Below are 20,065 nucleotides of genomic sequence, written 5' to 3'. Positions count from 1 at the left end.
GAGGTGGGTCCAACACCCTGGGCCCAGGATGAGCTGTGTTACAGAAACACCACATGCTTGCTTCACTTCCTCCTGAAACAGGACACCCTGTATCCTCCTGGCCAATCAGCTCAACATGGATCCAGGGAAGAGGCTCCAGCTCCCGGAGGCCCCACCCAGGATGGCCCTTCCAGGTGGGGGCTGTGGCCACACTCCTGGACCCTGGGCCCAGCTTCCTCCTGTTCTCCATTGGGGTGACAAGCACGTGCTCTCAGAGAGTCAGTGAGGTCTTGATTAGGACCCAGGTGACAGTGCTGACACAGCAATGGCCCACTCCAGGCTCCACAGGGGTGAATTTCCCCTCAGGAAAGAGGGACTGGAAGTGGGATCGCAGTGAAGACTGGTATCAGGGGAGCAGTGCTCCTGAGGTCCTGGGGTTACTGCACCTCCCTGTTGCTGCACATGTTTAACATACATGAAGAGTACTGGGAAAGGAGCCCACAGAGCAGGAGAAGCACTGGCGTCGCGCTGGGGCCCTTCACCCCTGACATCCCTGCAACACGCAGCAGGGAGAGGAGGTTTGTGTTTGTCTCCAGCTGGGGAAGTGGCTGGTGCACTTACTGTTGTGTGTGGTATGTTGGACCCAGAACAGCGTGAGGAGAGTCGTTTCCATTGGTCTGAGAAGAGGGCACGTGTGCATCCAGGAAGCACTCAATCTGGAGTCTCTCTTCCTGAGCCTGTCCCCCCAGGGTTCCGGTCCCTGTTAACCATTCATCTTCCTCATCCTTCTGCCTGACCTATTGGTCCAAGAATATAGTCCTCAGACCCAAGCTCCTCTGTCTCCTGGGAACCTGACACTGAGATTCCAGGGCCTTGGACCTAAGCTTCCTGCTGGAAGGGGCCTCTGGGGACAGACTGTGAGCTCCTGCAGGGGGACCTGTCCTACTTTCTGTCTTTCCTGAACTGTGCAGCTTTGGGGGCTTCTTTCCATTCTCCGACCTGGCCTGCATCCCTCCAGTGCACGCTCTCTGTGCTCACTTAGCCAAACTCAGTTTCTGTATTCAGAACCACAGGGATCTCACCTGACACAGGGGTCACTGTAGAATTGCATCATCTGCACATTGAGCTGAATGGGGTCCAGCTCTAAGGGTTTGGGGGTCATGGCAATGGACACTGAATGGTTCTGTATCCAGTGCCTGGAACCCTGCCCAAGAGAAGTCTGTGTAGGATTTGAATTCCCCAGGAACTTACAAAGAATTAAAGAAGGAATGAAACTCATGATTCGGGGATCAGACAGATGCTGGCCATGACTGCTGACATCTTCAGGAAGGAATGGAAGGGCCGACTGAGGCCTCAGAAAAACACGGGCTGAGAGGGAGTCAGAGGCACTGAGGAAAGTCTTCCGAGGGAGATTTGGACAAAAATGTGGAGAAGGCTCTGCAGCACGTGGGGAGGGATTTAGGAGACGTCCTGGAATCATTTCCAGGTTCCAGGTCTCTGGCTTCATGCCCTGGGCTCCAGGTTTGGGAGACTGTTAGGTGCTCACATGCTCCACACATGGAAACACAGAGAGTTGGTGCCCCGTGGAGCAGGCCCGTGGTGGTAATAGCAACACCCAGATGCTCCCCTTTCCTCCCTGGAGATGAGGAGCATGAGGCATCCCATGATGGCTCCTCAGAAGGTCCAGGCAGGTGCAATCCCAAATGGGTGACCAGATCAGAACATGGCCTTGGATGGACTTTCCCTTCCTTCCTGCCCACTTTCCAAAGCCCTCAGTCCTGCCCCTCGTGATGGAGTCAGCCTGGTGACCATCTCTGCCCTTGGGGGACCACAGGCTACATCAGGCTGGGCTGCAGGGAGGCTTTGAGGGTCTGTGCTCAGAGTCATGGGCATCCGTGGAGGAGGTGAAGCAGGTAGGGCTAAGATAATATTCTTAAGAGTCATTCTAGCCCTGGTGGGGAATAGACAGGTGAGGCGGGGCACTGCCCCAAGGCAAACACAAGAACACGGTTCTGGAAGCTCCTGCAGGAGTCCTGGTGAAATGTGAAGGCAGCCTGGGAGAGGCATGTGCTGTCTCTCCCTGGCCCTCTGTTTATGGCTGATGCCCCCTCACACCTGCACACAAGCCCTCTGCTCTCAGTCACCCTCAGGTGCCCTGGTCCATCCTGGTCCCCGGGGCTGGAGGAGAAACATCCCCGTGCTCAGCCCAAGTCAGACGACACGGGCTCCCCCGGGCGTCCCATGGGGCCTGGGGGCTCCAGGGTCTGAGGGAAATGACTGGCTGCGAGCCCAGCGTGCAGGCAGGAGGAGCCATGGAGGACATGCTCCCTGAGACCCTGGGAGACAGGCTCACAGGGAAGGAGCTCAGGCATCTGGACCCAGGTGAGCCCATCAGTCAACACAAGGAAGCCTCAGTGAATCAGTGCTATTTATTGAAATAAAGTGTAGAGAACACAAGGTGAGGAGATCCGGTGTTAGTCGTCAGTCGTGTCAGGCTCTCATTGACTTTATGGACTGTAGCCTGCCAGACTCCTTTCTCCATTGACTATTTCCAGGCAAAAATATTGGAGTGGATTGCCATTTCCTTCTCCAGGGATCTTCCCAACCCAGGAATCGAACACACGTCTCTTGTATTGGCAGAAGGATTCTTTACCACTGAGTCACCTGGGAAGCCCGTGGAAAAGCATGGAGTTTCCTTAAAAAACTAAATAGAGAGTTAGTGTATGAGTCAGCACTTCTGGAAACGACAAAAGCTCTAATTCAAAAAGTAACACGCACTCCAATGTTCATAGCAGCACTATGTATAATAGCATGGAAGCAACCTAAGTGTCCATCAATAGAGAAAAAAGATGCGAAATAACTGGAATAGTATCCAGCCATAAAAGAATAAAACAATGTTGTTTTCAGCTGTTTGGATTGACATACAGATTATTATAAATGAAGTAAATCAGTCAGAGAAAGACAAATATTGTGTGATCTCAATTATGTGTGGAATCTAAAAAGTAGCACAAATGAACTTATTTACAAAACAGAAACAAACTCACAGACAAAGAAAACAAACTTTTGGTACAAAATAGGAAAGGGGAGGAAGGGTAAATAGGAATGTGTCATTAACAGATGCACATCACCCTACATAAAATAGATGAACAATAGGGATTTACTGTATAGCACACAAAACCGCATGTATAATCAATACATTTGGCTGTACACCAGAAACCCACACAATACTGTAAGTCAACTACACTTCGATAAAAACAAACAAACAAAAGAAGTCCCTGCTTAATTAATAAAAACCTGCTGGAATCGAAGGTGAGTTGATGCTGGAGACATAGGGCTAGAGAACACCACCAGGGGAGACTCTACTCGCTGGGAATTCACACCCTGAGGAGGGCAATAGAGGAGCCCTGGCTACTTCTCCTGGATCCCAACACTCCTCACTCTGACTTTCTCTCATTTTCAACCCTTTTGTATTCCTGGCCTTCCACAGCTAGTTCCACCTGCCTTTGCCTTTATTCTACCCTCAGTGTGTTCTTTAGTCCAAAATAAGTGGTTTCTCCCCTCCCCTCACTCTTTAGCCCCCCTTCTCCCTTAGTCCAGGCTCCAGGCTCTTTCTTTGCCCTCATCTGCCACCTGCATCCATCCCTCCCTTGCTGTGCTCAGCTTCAGAAATGCCAAATTCCTAACACCCAGGACCATCAATGCTGTCTCCCTCCTTTAATCCTCTAACAAGCTGCCTCTGAGATACCCAGCAAATGTTCCAGGTCCCTGCACTCCTCTTGGGGTGGGGGAACTGAGCCCTCCTCGAGATTCTCATGGATCTCAGTGAGTAAATCTAATATGTTTTCCAACTCCTGGGCCCGCTGCCTCAGCTTTTCACGTAACTCTGCCTTTGCTCCATCATGTAAATGTATTGACTCTTTGACCAGGAAGACCACATCTATTACGAGGCCGATACATGACATGACTATGCCAGTGATACGGGCTCCTTTTGCCTCTGTGAAAGCCATGCGGCCAAAAGTTTTCGACACCTGACCGCTGACATGGGTGAAGGTTTTCCCACTGGTCATGAAGAACTTGACTTTGGTTGCTGAGGCAGGGCTGACTTCTATCACCTTGATAAATTGGAAATTCTTCTCAGTGGTTCGTAGGCCACTGATGAATGACCTCGTTGCAGAAGTAATTTGAAGTTTCCTTTTAAGGAGTAAATCCTTGATTACCTTCCATCTCTTCCTGTCACAGGGCAGCAGTTGACTGGTTTTGGTTTCTGCTGATGACGTGTTTACTTGTTCCACGATGCTGGTGGACACGTTGGTCATAGCAGCCGCTATGCCCAGCCCTAACCCAGTGGCCAAGAGAGGCAGAGTGACCCCCATTGTCAGAGGTGCCAGAGCCAGGCCAACGATGCTGAGGACGCCAGACACAGCACCAGTGGAGTGGGCCACCACCTTGGAAATCATGCAGTCCTTTTGTACCTTGTCAACTTTGTCTGCAAAAGCATGGAGCTTTTCTGTGTTTTTCTTCAGGTCTTGTTTCATCACAGCAATCTCCTCCAAAAGCCTCTTTCTGTCCAGCTGGTCTTGTTGGACTGTGTTTGGGTCCTTTGCACTCAATTTTGTTTTCAGCCTGTTCAGATACTCATATAGTGCCTTTGCCTCCTCCCTGTAATAATGAAGGTCAAGGAATTAAGACAATTTGTTTGTCTGTAAAATAGGCTGGAGAGGATCTATTCTGCATAAATTACAGAAATTGTTTAATTAAGTGTTTATAAGTGTTTCTTTTTACATCAAGCACATATTTGGGTATTGTAGATGCTCTATAGACTTATTCAATGGTGGAAAACATAAGCAAAAGTCATATTAGGATATAATTAAGGTAGGCATTTGGTAAAGACACTCAGGGGCAGGTCAAAACCATCACTCGCCATGAGTTGGTGGGGTGGGAACTCCACAGAGAAACAAAGAGAAGTTTTATTGGAGCAGAAAACCCTTCACTCGTGGACCTTAATGTGCAGTGAGAAGCCAATCTGCTCTTAGCCCTTGATCCTGGGAAGCGGTCTCTAAGCCCCTAGAATATTCTGGCTGATAGGAGTGTCCTCATCTCCTCGGGTCTTTGGCCACTGGACAAACAGAAAAGGTGACTTTCGTGCAGGGGCCTCTGGATCACATGGTATCAGTTCTGACCTCTGGAGGAGCTGGACTCCAGGGCATTAGTCTGACCGCCGGGAGGAGCTGGAGACCACAAGTTAGGATAGTTTGTTTTTAAGTGGGTGAGATTCCCTGGCAGACAGAGCCCTGTGTGTCCTGCCACACACTGAATCCAAGGCTGGAAAGCATCCTGGGGACACGGAAGCTTTGTGTGTGGAACCCACCAGACTTTCCCCGTGGCTGAAACTGCATCCCTTCCCGTAATAAACCATAACCGGGATGACAACATCTTCAGTGAGCTCTGAGAATCCTTCTAGGGAATTCTCAAACCTGAGGGTGATTATGGGAACCTCCAAACATGCTAATGGTGTTAAATGTAAAGACAGTCTCTGCATGCTTAGAAAAAAAAAAAAAAAAAAAACACCAAAAGCAGAGGTAGAAGGCACCTTAAAGATCATTTTGCCTGGCATCTGCTCTCTTCCAAGGCTTGTGCCCTTGATCTTTCCATTGAATAGTCACTGGGTCCATCCACTTCCCCACCTGACAGGGAAGCAGGAGATGTGCTGTGAGTCCTGGTTCCCTTGGACTCTCCAGCTCACTTCACTGACTCCTGACCCATCACCCAGCATCCTTGGCCTCTCAGATGTTACATGTCAGCTGGTAAACGTGCCTGTACCCCAAGGCCATGTGCAACTTTATAGACCCTCTCCAAGACTCAAGAGACTTGAGGAATCACGCATCTGAATTGTTAGTCCTGAAGAGACTGGCATTTGCACAGCTAGTGGTGGAACTGTTCTCCTCCTCAGTGGGGATGCATGAGCCTCCTCAGAATCCCTCAAATGACACGCAATCGCAGCCACTCACTGTGACCCTGGAGGGCTCACTGAGCCACACTGCTTTCCCACTGTCAGGGCTGCTCCACATAGACTAGAAGAGGGTCCCAGATGGAGAGAGAACCCAGGTCCCAGGCAGGGTGTGGAGGACATGATCACCCAGGGCCCTCTAGCCCAGCATGAGGGGATCTCATCAAGGAAGAAAGAAATGTCCCTCCTCCCACTCCCGAAACCTCTGCTAGGGTCACAGCCCCTTCAGTTCTGTGTCCTCGGGGCCCACTCTCCTCACTCTAGTTCTGGTCCTGTTGCCCAAGCCTGCCTACTCATCCTCCAATCTGGACCCTCTGCTCTACCCTGACCCCTAGGTCCCACCCTGGTCCAGGCCTTCCTGGGCCCTTGGACTAGATGATTGCATTTGCTTCCCCACCTCTGACCTGCAGTTCACTCTGAGGCCATCACCATAGTCTATCAGATTGAATTGCTATTCCCACTGGACACAGGACAGATCTGGGGCTCCAAGACATAAGCCCAGAGCCCCACAGCTGGGCAGGACTAGAGCCAGGGCCCCACCAGCTCCACCCAGTTCCTCTCTAGCCTCTCTGCCATATGGACCAGCTGGATCTTGCAGGGTTGGTACAGTTCCTAAGTCGGGGAAGGAAAGGACTCTAGTCAGAATCCCCAGGAACACAAAAGGATGTTGGAAGGATTTACTGACTTGTTCAAAACTGAGCCCTGCTTTGTCCTCCTCTCTAGGAAAAAGATCTTTGGCCCCTGTCTCTTCCCAAGAAGTTTTTTTCAAAGTTAATATTAATTGAGCACCTACTTTGTGTCAGCCATCATGCAAAGCACTTTGCATGCATGATCTCAGTGTCTGCACAATAAAACTGAACAGATGAAGAAACTAAGGCAGAGAGTAGTTCAGTCACATGTCCAAGGTCACATAACCTGCCCCTGTAGCAGGTTTCATATCTTCACCACACAAGGCCATTCACTGCCACCAAATGCCATAAAGGAAACACTGCTATTGGGATCTTGAGAAGGAACATCCCTGACTCCAACTACAGGATGCTGCCTGGAGGAGGTGTACCTGCCAGGAGGAACCTAGCCTGGGGCAGAGGGATCTGAGTCACATTCTTGGTAAACCCATGCATGTTACCTGGGTATATTGGCCTTAACCACAAATATCTTCCAGTTTCGGAGTAAGACCGTCAGTTTCTTTTCTGTGACCTGGGAATGTTCAACAACAACTTGAAAAACAGTTTCACTCTCTAGATGGAAAAAGAAAAGAATAAAATTAGAAGAAAGTGTGGTGGAATATAAATGGCATTGAGTAGCTTGCTCCTTGGAAGAAAAGTTATGACCAACAGAGACAGCATATTCAAAAGCAGAGATATTACTTTGCCACCAAAGGTCTGTGTAGTCAAAGCCATGGTTTTCCAGTAGTCATGTATGGATGTGAGAGTTGGACTATAAAGAAAGCTGAGTGCCAAAGAATTGATGCTTTTGAACTATAGTATTGGAGAAGACTCTTGAGAGTCCCTTGGACAGCAAGGAGATCCGACCAGTCCATCCTAAAGGAAATCAGTCCTGATTATTCACTGGAAGGTCTGATGCTGAGGCTGAAACTCCAATACTTTGGCCACCTGATGCAAAGAACTGACTCATTTGAAAAGACCCTAATGGTGGGAAAGATTGAAGGTGGGAGGAGAAGGGGAAAACAGAGGATGAGATGGTTGGATGGCATCACTAACTCAATGGACATGAGTTTGAGTAAACTCTGTGAGTTGGTGATGGACAGTGAGGCCTGACATGCTACAGTCAATGGGTTGCAAAGAGTTGGACACAACTGAGCGCCTGAACTGAACTGAACTGAAAATGTGTTTAAGGTCCATCTTCCTGACCAAAGGTCCCTGGTATTATGGGCGGAACATATATGTCCCCTCTGCCCCAGTTCATATGTTAAAGCTCTGACCACCCCTCCCTGAGGACTGAGGAGGCACAGTCCTGACCTGAGTTCAATTCAGGGTCCCCTAACCATTGTGGAGTGGCTGAGGTGGAGGGGTGGCAGGGCGAGAACTGGAGGAAACAGCCTCTGTGGTGACACCCCAGGGTCTGGGAGCACAAGGAGGCTTGGAGCAAGGGAGAGGGCAGGAGAAGCTCCAGGGATGTTGGGTGACCTCCCCTCCCTCTCCCGCCTGACCTTGGGGATCCCCATCAGCTGTTCCCCTCACTGCGGGCTGTCTTGGCCTCACTTCTGAGTCCCTTGCTGGATGGCAGTGGAGGAGGAAGTAGACATCGTGCTCTGGTGCCCTGAGGAGAGGGTTGGGATTGAGGCTGTATGGATAGAACCCTGAATGCAGGGGGCTCCCCTGGCCTCTCTGGAGGACTCCAGAATGCTTAGCCACCCCCTTCTTGGTTTTTGATTCCTTTGTGGGTTGTCTCAGCCTGGAGGCACCACCCTCAATTCTGGATCACAAGTGGAAACCAGCCAGACAAGAGACAGCTGACTACCTGAGCAGTAAAAGAGGTCTATCGAGCTCATGATGGCAGCAGCAGGGTCTCGGAGATGTCCCTTCAGCTCACCCGTCCAAGTCAGGCTGAAAGAAGGTGTGGCTTCACCCTTGGGGAAGAGAAAACAGACTGTGGGCTAGATCACCAGTGAGCAGTGGCTGCAGGGAGCAGCGAGGAGGAGCCCTCTGGTGGGTTCCCCTGGGACGGCCACCAGTGCCACCAGGGACTTAAGCCTCTGCGTTTCCCTGTCCCCTGGGCTCTGCTGACTGTTAGTTAAGAAAAGTCACTCACCTACAGCTCCTTCCAAGCTGAGTCAGAGTCCTGCTCTCCTGTTGGGGCACAGGGAGAAGGTAGTCAGACAGGAGACAGCCATCTGTGAAGTTATAGGAGCAGTAAAACCAGAGACAGAAGAACACATAGAAAGGAGCATAGAAAGAAATACTCTGGGAACTATGTGATGTCAGGACACCTGTGTCATAATTGGTAATAACTACTATTGATTCAGTGTCTATGATGTGCAGGCTCCTGAAACTCACCTAAACATGGGTCAGCCCAAGACTTCATGCTGGTGCCAGAGTCTGGACTTGAACCCAAGTCTTTCTGATTCAAATAGCAGGTTAATGATAACTATGCTCTACTCTCAACAATATACAAAAATACTTACCTGGGGATATATGTTAATTGGTAAATGACTCTTTTTATTCCAAAATGATGCCTTGCTCCCTGTGCCTGAATCTCTGCCTTGATAAAGTTTCTGGTGCTGCAGCTCCCACAGCCCACACTCTCCTTCCTTCTGCAGGAGCCTTTCTCTCACAACCCCCTCCCTGCAGCCCTGCCCTGGGCAGCTGAGGACCTGGATGGCGCCCAATCCTCTCTGCGGTCCTCCTCTGACTGTTGCACTTTGGGGTGTTTCTAATTGTTTGTGTAAATAATAGTGTAAAGAACACTCTTCTTGTATGAAACTTTGCCTGTACTTGAGACCGTGTCCTTAAGCTGTTTCTGGAAGTAAATGATTTGGTCAGAGCTCTAAACATTTTAAATGTTTTCATACCTAGAGTCGCTCTGTTGTGCCAAAAAATTGCACCAATTTATTACAGTTATATTCATATATGAGGGTGTCAGTTCTTTTAATCTTGCCAATTCTCAGAAGTCTCTACTTTAAAACAGATCTTTATTGAGAGAGAATTTTTTAATTCTGTTTGAGATTACATTGCCTTGGTAGATGATGAAAGGAAGCAAATGTTGATTACATTCAGCAGTATTTAAGAAGACAAAAGTGCATTTATCAGCTCCTCCTCCTGAGACCTGACTGAAATGATAGGAAACATGCTTAAAGTGTAATAATGGCTACTGATAGGAGGCGTCTCTGTGCTTGTTGTCTTTGTTCTGTACTGATAGTTGATCTAAGACTTTACCGAATATAATTTGGATCATTCCAGTAACACTTGAGATATGTACCCCAACTCCTCTCCTTTTTTCATAGATGTTATGTGACTTGCCCAAGGTCAGAAATCTTGTCCATGACAGACGAGGTTTCAACCCACTTACTGGGCTCAAGAGCCCATACCTTGCCTCTCGGTGCTCTGCTGCTAATATAAAGCCAGGAATGTGGGCAACAGGAGCCCAGAGTCTTCAGCAATAGTTTGAAGACTGAGTGGATGAAGAAGTGACTGCTGAATAAAGAGGAGTGGAGGAAAGAAACTGAGAGAAGGTGTACAGGCGACAGGAATGCTTGCTTAGAGCAAAATGAGAGTGACACAGAGGAGAAAGCAGGGGATAGTCCCAGCATCCCACATCCCATCACATATTCACGCAAATCCACACCGGACAGAGGAAAAATCTTAATTCAGAGACTCCAGAAAAAATATTTCTGTATTCTGGAATTTAGGGGTCCTCAGGCAAGCACTCTCGGAGAAGGCAATGGCAACCCACACCAGTACTCTTGCCTGGAGAATCCCAGGGACGGGGGAGCCTGGTGGGCTGCCGTCTACGGGGAGGCACAGAGTCAGACACGACTGAAGTGACTTAGCACCAGCAGCAGCAGCAGGCAAGCACTCTACAGGGCAGCTTACCAGTCAACTTTACTCCCTCTTAAATATGAATGGGTCGTCCAGGATTATATACATGGAAACGATGACAATGTGGAAAAGGGTGACTAAGACAAACAGATGAGAAATGACACCAGAAGAGATGGATGGACAATTCTGAAGGAAGAAAATAATTTTTAAAACTTGAACCCAGGTCATTAAGTCATTAGAAAGGATTTTTATTCATAAAATGAGATACAATGAGAAGTGGGAAAAAATGAAACAGACAAAAAAAATCTTGGGAATTAATAAGTGTTTACCAAATAAGTCTAAAGAAAGATTGGAAAAGAAGGTCAAAAAAAGCTTCCAGAAGTTTTCTTTAAATGACAGAAGAAATGGAGCTAAGTGGAGAATAGAAACGTTGCTATTCACAGTCGTTCCTTAGCAAGTTACTTGAGAGTGAGGTGCAGAGGGAAAGAAAAGGTGTGTGTGTGTGATGATGCAAAGGATAACCAAGAGAAAGAAAGATTCCTGAATGTGATCCAGGAATCAGCAACATCAACCCAGAGAGAAGGGAATCCAAGGATCACAGCTGGGCACACAGCAGATGTAGAGAGAAACCAGTTCAGAATGGGGTAAAAAGTCCAGAGTCTGTGGGGACAGGGGACTTGGTATCATATGAGGCACAGGTGCAAAGAAATGGAGGAAATTTGAAGACAGACAGTGCACGGGGTGAAAACAAAGGCAATTCCAAACATCAGGAAAAACTGAAGCTGTGCCAAAATGTATGTGCAAATAGATAGTGTTAATACAAGTTACTCAAGAGAAACATTTAAACATCACAAAACTGTAAATTCTCTTCTTTGACTTTTAACTTCTAGAACAAAGCATTTAAATATGAGAACTAAATTTATTTGCTGTCAATCAATATGAATATTAAATCACACTTCTAGAAGTTGGAAGCTGAAGCACTGAAGGGAGAAAGAGAATTAGTCTCATTTTACAAAGTGGGGAATCAAGAAACACCAGTTGAACCTGAGGGCCTAAGAAACAATGGCACAAATAAAGTGCATATAACCACAAAGTTTTCTAATAGAAGATATAACATTAGTGATATAATGATATTAGGAGAAGATAGTGAGAGATATAAGAAAAAGTATAAGAATAACTGAAATCATTATCTTCCCTGGTAAGAAGTAAGTTAATAGTATCAAACTTTTTAAATTAGGAAAAGAAAAATATGATACTTAATGTTTATTAGCTATTGTGGTTGACGACTTCCCACTCTGCACCAGGCAGCATTCTAAGTGCTTCTCAAGCATTCATTTATTTTTACTTCTCTCAATGACCCTGTAAGTAAGGATGTTATCTAAGGATGTTGCTTAATTACCTAAAGAAAAAGCAAACAACTGAAAGTGCTTTTTACTACGAAGGGGTGTACAGAACCATCTGTATAAACTGGTTTGTTTTAAACATATGCATTTAGCATTTTGGATTTTTTTAATTTTATAAAAGCAGAAGTCACTTCATAGTAGTTAGTAACCCATAAGAATGGGTTGATTTCTGGCACCACCACATAAAGCTGGTGGAAGCAATTGGATTAAGAGACAATAAGAAGTAAGCTGACACCCGATGTGACAACTGTCAGTGTAGGAGACATGTTTGTGATGATGAAGCCAAGCTCTCTAGGAAAAAGAGGGATGATAATACACATAAACCAGGACAATCACAGTGACCTGTGGCCTTAAACAGAGCCATCATCTGGCAGCACCTTGCCCACAAACATGTGCACCCATGGGCTTCTGTCCACTCAAAGGAAGCAAGAGTCCTTGAAGGGGAGGTCAGTTCCACAGGTCGGCGTCTATATCCACAGGTTGGCAACTATACACCCCCAAAGGCAAAGATTCTCTTGGAAACGTTCAGAGCAGCATTTAGAAGGGGCACCCACATGAAATGAGCTTCCCTGGTGGCTCAGATGGTAAAGAATCTGCTTACAATGTGAGAGACCTGGGTTCGAGCCCTAGGAAGATCCCCTGGAGAAGGAATGGCTACCCACTCCAGTATTCCGGTCTAGAGAATTCCACGGACAGAGGAGCCAGGCTCCTCTGACAGGCCACGGATCACAAAGAGTCGGACCCGACTGAGCAACTTTAATGTAACTCACATATAATAATGTTGCTGACGATGGAAAGTGAATACTATGATCATGTTTCACTGGGCCAAGTTGAGTCTGAGAAAGGCCATGAGTTCATAACAATTCAATGACAAGAGTTTATATCAAGTGTGGCTAAGAAGGCAGACATAAAGCTTACAAAAGGTAGCTATGCTGCAAAGAGGAGTAAGTGTAGTGGGAAATATTTCACTGTTAATTGAATTTAATAATAAGAGGAGTCTTAAAATCGATGGACATATTCCCTTCTGTCTATTTATGAGACCATTATAAAGGACTGAGAAGGAAAGAATACCCCTGACATCCCAAGGCTGGCCTGGTATCACAATAGGGTGATGCTCTTCTCCCGTTGGATGTAAAGGCTCTCACAGAATTCCAGCCTCACACAGGGTCACCCTGAGAGCAGGAGCAAAGGAGACAGCAAACACTCATCACTGTGCCCCCATCAACACGACACCCTCTCCCTTGGCTGAAAAGCATGAGTGCTCCTTCTTTACCAGTCACACCTTTATGCTCACTCTGGTCTCCCCTCTCCATAGATGAGTTACCGAGACCCCCACTGATAGAAGTGCCCCTCATTTTCTGTGTCACCTAATCTAGAGTGGACCCATTTCCTTAGTGAGTGAGAGAAAGTCTCTCAGTCATGTCCAACTCTTTGCAACTCCATGGACTATAGAGTCCATGGCATTCTCTAGGCCAGAGTACTGCAGTGGGTAGCCTTTCCCTTCTCCAGGGGATCTTTCCGACCCAGGAATCAAACTGGGGTCTCCTGCATTGCAGGCAGATTCTTTACCAACTGAGCTATCAGGGAAGCCCCAATTTCCTTAGAGCCTCCCCCAAATCCCCTCACCTGAGCTCCCATCCTAGAATCTTTCTATCCCCTTCTTTCTGTGACGCCTGGGGTTGTCCCTCAGGAAGAGTAACTTGTTCACTAGGGAGTGTGTCTTGTGGTGGAGGCTGGAGGCACTGATTGTGTGATGGGAGAGAATTTGCACAGGCAGGTCTACCTTGAAGCAGGTGGGAGAAGAGCGCTGGCTGGTCCCGCGCCACCCTCTCTGCCTGGAAGCTGCATGACCCAGGAGCCAGGGCAGCCAAATGATATCATGAAACATGAGGACCAAGAGCCAAGGCAGAGAGAAGAGGAGGGCTTGGGCAGAAAGGGCTGGATCCTGGGTGATGCCAAAACTTTGCAAACACATCTGAACCCTCGACCTCATCCTTCCATCCTTTCGTCCCATTCTTGGCCTGGTCCTGATCCTTGTCTGGGGCCTCAGATGCATGTGGATCCTGATAGTGCTTCCTCTGCTGGATTCCTATCCAGGCTTCCTCCTCTGTTAGCCTCTGATTGGTCCCTTTCTGGAAAGGCTGTTGGTGGGAGAGGGGAGGACCCTGGAGAAGCCTGGTCCTGCCCAGCTGCATGGCCAGTCATGCATCCCTCCCCTCCTCGTGGGCAGACAGATTCTCCCCATCTCCCTCATGTGCCTGCAGGCACCCTCCCTGGGAAGGGAAAGGGGCGTTAAGAAAGTCCCTGGCCGAGCACCCGGACTCTCCCGACTGCCCCAGCTCCTGTCTTCCTCACACTCTCTGTCTCCACAGGGCCAGTTGCATGAGACTGACACCTCACTTGGCACAGGCAGCCCCCTGCCATGACATGCGCTTCCCCACTGGCCTCACCACGTGACGGGTTACTTGTGCCTGGAGGCCCAGCTCCAAGCCTCCCTCTGCCACCTTCCCCCAGTTGCTCTCCAGCTCCTCTTGAAGGTGGCACTTTCCTGGTCGTGCTCCCTTTTTTCTCTGTTTCTCCAGGTCTGAGAACCCTTCCCACATCATCAGGGGCCCTGTCTCTTCTCTGCTGCTCCTCCTGTCCAGGGCTTCTGGGCACCCTCTGCCCTTCTGGGCACAGCCGGTTCAAAATATGAGGGGTGGGACCCCTTATGGGGACATGAAACAAGCAGCCTCTCAGTGACACAGCACAACCCCAGTTTCCCCTGTTAAAATTAGAAAGGGAGGGAGGGCAGAAGGAGAGACAGAGGAAGAGAATGGAGAAGAAACTAAAGATCCTAATCAATCAATCACTCAAAGGATCCAACATAACCAGAGAGAAAAAACTGAAGGGACTGAAGGAAGCATTAAAAATAACATTGATTTGAGAAAGCCTTTCTAAATACACACATTCCACAAGATATAATGGTAATTCTGACCTACTGAACTCTTGGAAATTAAAATTGCCAAGGATCCCATAAACCAGGCCAGAAAAAAACATCTGCACCCACAGAGAAAATGGAAATCAGCTTTTAAAAACTTAGTAAGAGAATAGAACAAACAATTCCCCAGGAGGTAGCTTGCCCAGGGTCACACAGTTCTCTGTGGGCAGAGAGGAGGCCAGACCAGGACTTTGGGCACGGTGCAAGGGCTGGGTGGAAATGTGGTTTTAATAACCCAACATTTCTGGGGTTGTCTCTGCCAGTAAAAAACATAGATCTAAGCTCATGCCCCTCCTGTTATACTGATGTCTGTAGAGTTCGGCTTTTTATCTTAACATTGCAACACCGGGATGTATGTGGACCTTGTGCAGTGAGCCCTTCTCACTTCTTCCAGCAGGGCCACCTTCCCCACACAGGACCTCCCATCACCCACAGAGCAGAGGGCTTGGCAAGCACAGGAAGCCAACGCCCTTCGACTCCCCACTTGGTTTCCTGTCTATATCCAGGCCTCAGTGTCCCCAAGGGCCTGGCACTGAGCCTGGCTCTCAGAGGTAGGGTTTTTCAACAAACCTTGATTCCTTGTAACCGAAAAAAATCCCCTTTCCCCCATCAGCCCCAGCCTAGCACCCTGGGGACAGCATTAAGGTGGCCAGGCTATAGGAGGGGAGGCTCTGACTCCCCTGTCCTCCTCTACCCTGTCTGCTTCCTCCAATTTCCCAAAGTACTAAGCACACCCAACACCCACCTTCCTTCTGGGGTCGCCACTCATGTCTCAGGAGACCACATCCTGAGCTGAGCCCACCTGAGCAGCTGTGGCCCTCCCTCTGCTCTGTTTAGGGGCCCTCGGCTGGGAGGAAGCTCTCAGACACACCTGCCTCCACATCCAGGCTCTGCCCCTGCTTAACCTGCTGCCTTGGCCATGACCTCACCTCTCTGCGCTTCCACTTCCAATCTTCTGTCAACTAGTGACATCATCCTTTCTCAGACATTCATCCTGAGGATGGGGAGATGGGCAGGGTCCCTCCCCTCTGCTTACCCAGGGTTTTCCTCTGGCTGAGTGTGAACAAGATCCAGACGTTCTCAGCTGTGCAGAGGCAGCCGCCAGCTGTGCATCTCTGCAATGACCACACACACCCTCTGTGCCTAGATATACTCTGGGAAGCAAAAGTGAAAGCAAAACCCTCACTTCTGAGTGGTTCAAGTCAAACAAGCACCCTGCCCACCAGGCCCCACCCTGGGACTATTTCCACCTCCAGCTGACCTGCTTAGAGAAAGAAGCCCAGTCCTGACATTCCACATCCTTCTTGACACAGTCCACTCCGTCTCAGGCTCCATGAAGGAAGACCGGCCAGCAACACACCATGAGTCCCTTGGCAAATCACTCCCCACCACCCCCCCTCCATTCCATCTTCTCACCCCTCCAACCCCATACTCACCAGCCTGCCTGCCTCGTTCACCTTCGTGCCACCAGCATGAGGTACAGTCCTAGAACAGACCAGCTGCTCAGTGCATACTGGTCACACTCTACTGCTGAGGGCCACGTCCAGGTAGCTTCTAGGATTCACTCACACTTCTAGGTTCTTCTGCCAGGGACACCTGCTGCATCCAACTGGAAGAAATGCTTTCTGCAAAGCCCAAATCTGGCATCACCTCCTCTGAGAAGCCCTCCGTGACCTCGCCTTAGAGTCCACTGTTTCCTGTTCTTCTCCCATGGTACCTAGAAGAGGGGCCTAAGGCCACCCCTCAGCCACTCTGTCCATGTGCTTCCCCCCATCCCTTTTGATCAGATCCCTCTAGATTTAGCCCTGCTGGCAGGGACGGAACTAGTGCATTTAGTCCACATGAGCAAGGCTGGCCCTGGTGGTCACTGCCAGAAGGTGGATGCAGCAGTTCGTGGGAAGGGCTAAGAGCAAGTTGCCTTTTTCTATCTCGGCTTATCTCCACCTGACAACAGATTTTTTTCTCTCCAAAAGGAGAACTTTTATCAGAAAGCCAGTGTCCTGGCGACTCAGAGAAGTCGGCAACGGAGACCTGGCCCTGTTTCCGTTTGGTTCCTGAGCAAAGAGCCTCTGTGGACGGGGGCTGAGCATGTGGCAGGCGCTGTGCTCACACCGTCCACGCCTTTCCTGTTGAATCTCACATCAGCTCTAGGAGTGCTGGCTCCGTTTCACAGATGAAGAAATGGAGGTCGAGTTCCCACAGTCTGAGAGTCCTACAGCTGGACTGTTGGTGAACTTCTTGGTTTGCCTCAAGCAGAAGTGACTGCAGTGGACCTGGATGCCCCATGGAGGCCCGCCTGCCCTTCCCTCAGGGCTGCTTCACCCCTGGAAATGTCCCAGGGCCATTATGGTCCCCTCACCCCAGGTTTTGAGGGAGGGACAGGAGATTATTCCATGAGGATAGCCAACCATAGTTTGTTTGTAACAGCCAACTGTTATGTATCTGACGTGTTTTGCAGATAAGGGAGCTGAGAGGAGGGGAGAGGTGGGCACTTTGTTCCAGCAACTCAGGCACTTGTGTTTGGTGGGAGAATGTCAGCAGTTCACATCCTGCAAACATTCATTTGACACCCTGTTCCCAGAGCTCAGGGCTCAGGACAGGACACAAGCCCCAGAGCCCAGACACAGAGGAGTCAAGAGGCAAACAGGCAGCTGCCCTGCCCCCTGACCTGCGCAAGTCTGCCTCTGACCTTACAGGAGCTGCTGGAGTTCAAGGATGCCTCTTCCCCAGAGATCGGGGTCCTCTGGGGACAGCCAGATCTGGGTGTCACACCTACAGAAGGGACACAGGGAGGAAGAGAGGGAGGCAGGGGTTTTTCTGCAGGAAAATCGGAGCACAGTCACCACTCCCACCTGCTCACTTTAAACCTCAGGCAGAAATCCAGGAAGCAGGGGGCGGGAAAGCCATGTGGGCCTCCCCGGGGGACACCTGCCTGGGTGAGGGCGGCCAGGCCCTGCTTCCTCAGTGCCTCCACACAGGACAGCTGGGGGCCCTGAGCTGCTGGTGGGCGTCCCGGGACTCACTTCCCTGCCAGGTAGCCCCTGCATCAGGCCTGGAAGCCCATGATGACGTCGGTGATCTTCAGGTCCCACTCCTCCGCCAGGTGGGCCAGCACAGTAGCCCAAAGAAAACCTGTACCGCTCTGGCCCATGCGGTACAGGTTGCTCTCGATCTCCAGGACCCTGATGTAGAAGAGGAGAGCTGGCCGCTGACCACATGCCACCCCAGCCACCACGGAGTCCTAGAGAAAGACCAAGGCCCTGGATCGGTCTTAATGCTCTGAGCACAGACTTCTCCTGGTGCAGGGAAAGTGGGGTGGAAGGACACCAGGAGGGGGGCATGTGGGGGCCAGCACAGGACAGGTAAGGAGTCAGACTTGCAGAGAAACACAGAACCTGGGCCCTGAAGGGATTTTACCTGCTGGCATCTCTGTCCCCGTGCATTTCTAACCAAGGTGGCGGTGGATATCGGGGCTCTGGTACATTACCCTAGGTAATTAGAGAAAGAGTGTTTCTTTAAACAGGTAGTTTAAAGTCTAGAGGGGCTTCGACATACTTAGGAACCTAAGGAGCGAAGCAGGGGAAGCCAAGAAAGTGGGGCCAGGTGCAGGATGGCGTTCAAGGGCCACAAGTGGCTTGGGAGCAGCGCTGTGACAGGGCAAGTCTCTCATCAACAACTGTCATTGACGAGGAGGCTGGGCCCAGACTGGGTGTAATCCAGCATCCGAGTGAAACCAATTGTTAGCTTCTCTGTGCAAGCAACACAGTTTCTGAGAAGAACCAGCTTTCGTGTAAGCCAGGACCTCCACAGACTGAGGACACCCCTGTTCAATTAGGTCCACGCCCTGGGATCCAGCCACTGGAGGCTGTGCACCAGGTGGTGTGAACATGCCCTCATAGGTGGCCTTGGCCACACCTCGATGGCGAAGTCAGCCTGCAGGGACACCCGGGGAGGGGGCAGCAGGGGGGGATGGGTCAGACACATGGAGCCTTTAAAGCGCTCATTCCCTTTACCCCAACAATGTCATCTGCAGGGCCCACCCCCAGAAAAACAGCTTCAAAGATGAGGGGGAAACTTAATACACAAATATGTTCACTGCAGTGTTATTTAAATGGAAGGAAGTTGCAAGAGCCTAAATTCCAACAATATGGGCAGAGCCAACTTAGAAGTTTGCCAAGTGTTAGTCATTCAGTTGTGTTCAAGTGTTTGTGAAGCCATGGACTGTAGCTCGGCAGACTCCTCTGTCCATGAAATTCTCCAGGCAAGATTCCTGTAGTGGGTTGCCATTCTCTTCTCCAGGAAGTCTTCCCAACCCACGGATATGAACTCGGGTCTCCCGCATTGCGGGCAAATTCTTTAGGGTCTGGCCACCAGGCAAGTGAAGTGAAGTCGCCCAGTGGAGTCGGACTCTTTGGGACCCCTTGGACTGTAGCCTACCAGGCTCCTCCATCCATGAGATTCTCCAGGCAAGAATACTGGAGTGGGTTGCCATCTCCTTCTCCAGGGGATCTTCCCAACCCGGGGATCGAACCCCGGTCTCCCGAGTTGGAGGCAGACGCTTTAACATCTGAGCCACGAGAAAAGTTACCAGGCAAAGACCTTTTTAAAATATAGGGATGAACTGAAGTATGTACAGAAGAAATGACAAGATTTTTGAAGTTTGCTTCTAAAAACACAGCTGCACTGTAGGGAGATAGCCAATAATCTTACTGGGGGAATTATTTTACTTCTCTAGGTTTTACCCCATTTTCTGAATCTGAACCGTTAGTTGTAGTGTTTTCATAAGGAAATATACAGCTTTTTAATTATCAGGTTAAAGAATGGTTGGGCATAACACATCTGCTTTCTTTCAAAAACAATGTCCCTATCTTTGGAGGGAGGGCTCTGCCCAGACTCAGCAGTCATCACCGGTATGAGGTCCAGGACAGCACCCTTTGAAAAAGAACAACTTACTGTGAACTTCCAGGCATTTTTGAGAGATGGGAGCAGGATCTTAAAGATGCCCAGCACCAAGGCATGAGAGAAACATGAAATTGTCAGCAGAGGCTCTGCCCGGAGGCACACAGGCCCTGGGTGGCGGACACATGTGTGCAGCACACATCCCTGCCCACCTCTCCCCACAGAGGACAGGACAGCAGGTGGGGACAGACAGCTGCATGGTCTGGGCTCCCAGGGGGGTGGGTACTCTGCACTGGAC

The 20,065-nt window shown here is 49.6% G+C and overlaps 1 protein-coding gene across 1 annotated transcript; it reads right to left on the bottom strand.

The window, feature by feature from the left end:
* Positions 1-2,389: 2,389 nt before the first annotated feature.
* On the bottom strand, positions 2,390-18,852 carry LOC147372422 (apolipoprotein L3-like). The gene is made up of 8 exons (XM_086404336.1): positions 18,784-18,852; positions 17,921-18,109; positions 17,721-17,836; positions 17,563-17,640; positions 15,905-16,022; positions 8,468-8,576; positions 7,113-7,224; positions 2,390-4,638 (listed from the first exon to the last, which is right to left on the bottom strand). Exons 1-8 carry the CDS (start codon positions 18,850-18,852, stop codon positions 3,702-3,704), a joined length of 1,728 nt encoding a protein of 575 aa, XP_086260462.1. The 3' UTR covers positions 2,390-3,701.
* Positions 18,853-20,065: the final 1,213 nt, after the last annotated feature.

This window comes from Bos grunniens, chromosome 5 (assembly GCF_055505025.1).
Source record: "Bos grunniens cultivar Pamir isolate PY7600 chromosome 5, Bosgru_T2T1.0, whole genome shotgun sequence".
NCBI classification, from domain to species: Eukaryota; Metazoa; Chordata; class Mammalia; order Artiodactyla; family Bovidae; genus Bos; species Bos grunniens.
This window is presented reverse-complemented; position numbering and strand designations above follow the sequence as displayed.

Coding starts and splice junctions, on each gene's coding strand:
- LOC147372422 (XM_086404336.1), bottom strand. CDS start 18,852: ATGTGTCTGACCCATCCCCCCCTGCTGCCCCCTCCCCGGGTGTCCCTG. Junction 16,023..17,562: donor CTTGAACTCCAGCAGCTCCT/GTAAGGTCAGAG, acceptor TTTGCTTCCCAG/AGTATATCTAGGCACAGAGG. Junction 7,225..8,467: donor AGACCTCTTTTACTGCTCAG/GTAGTCAGCTGT, acceptor TTTTCCATCTAG/AGAGTGAAACTGTTTTTCAA.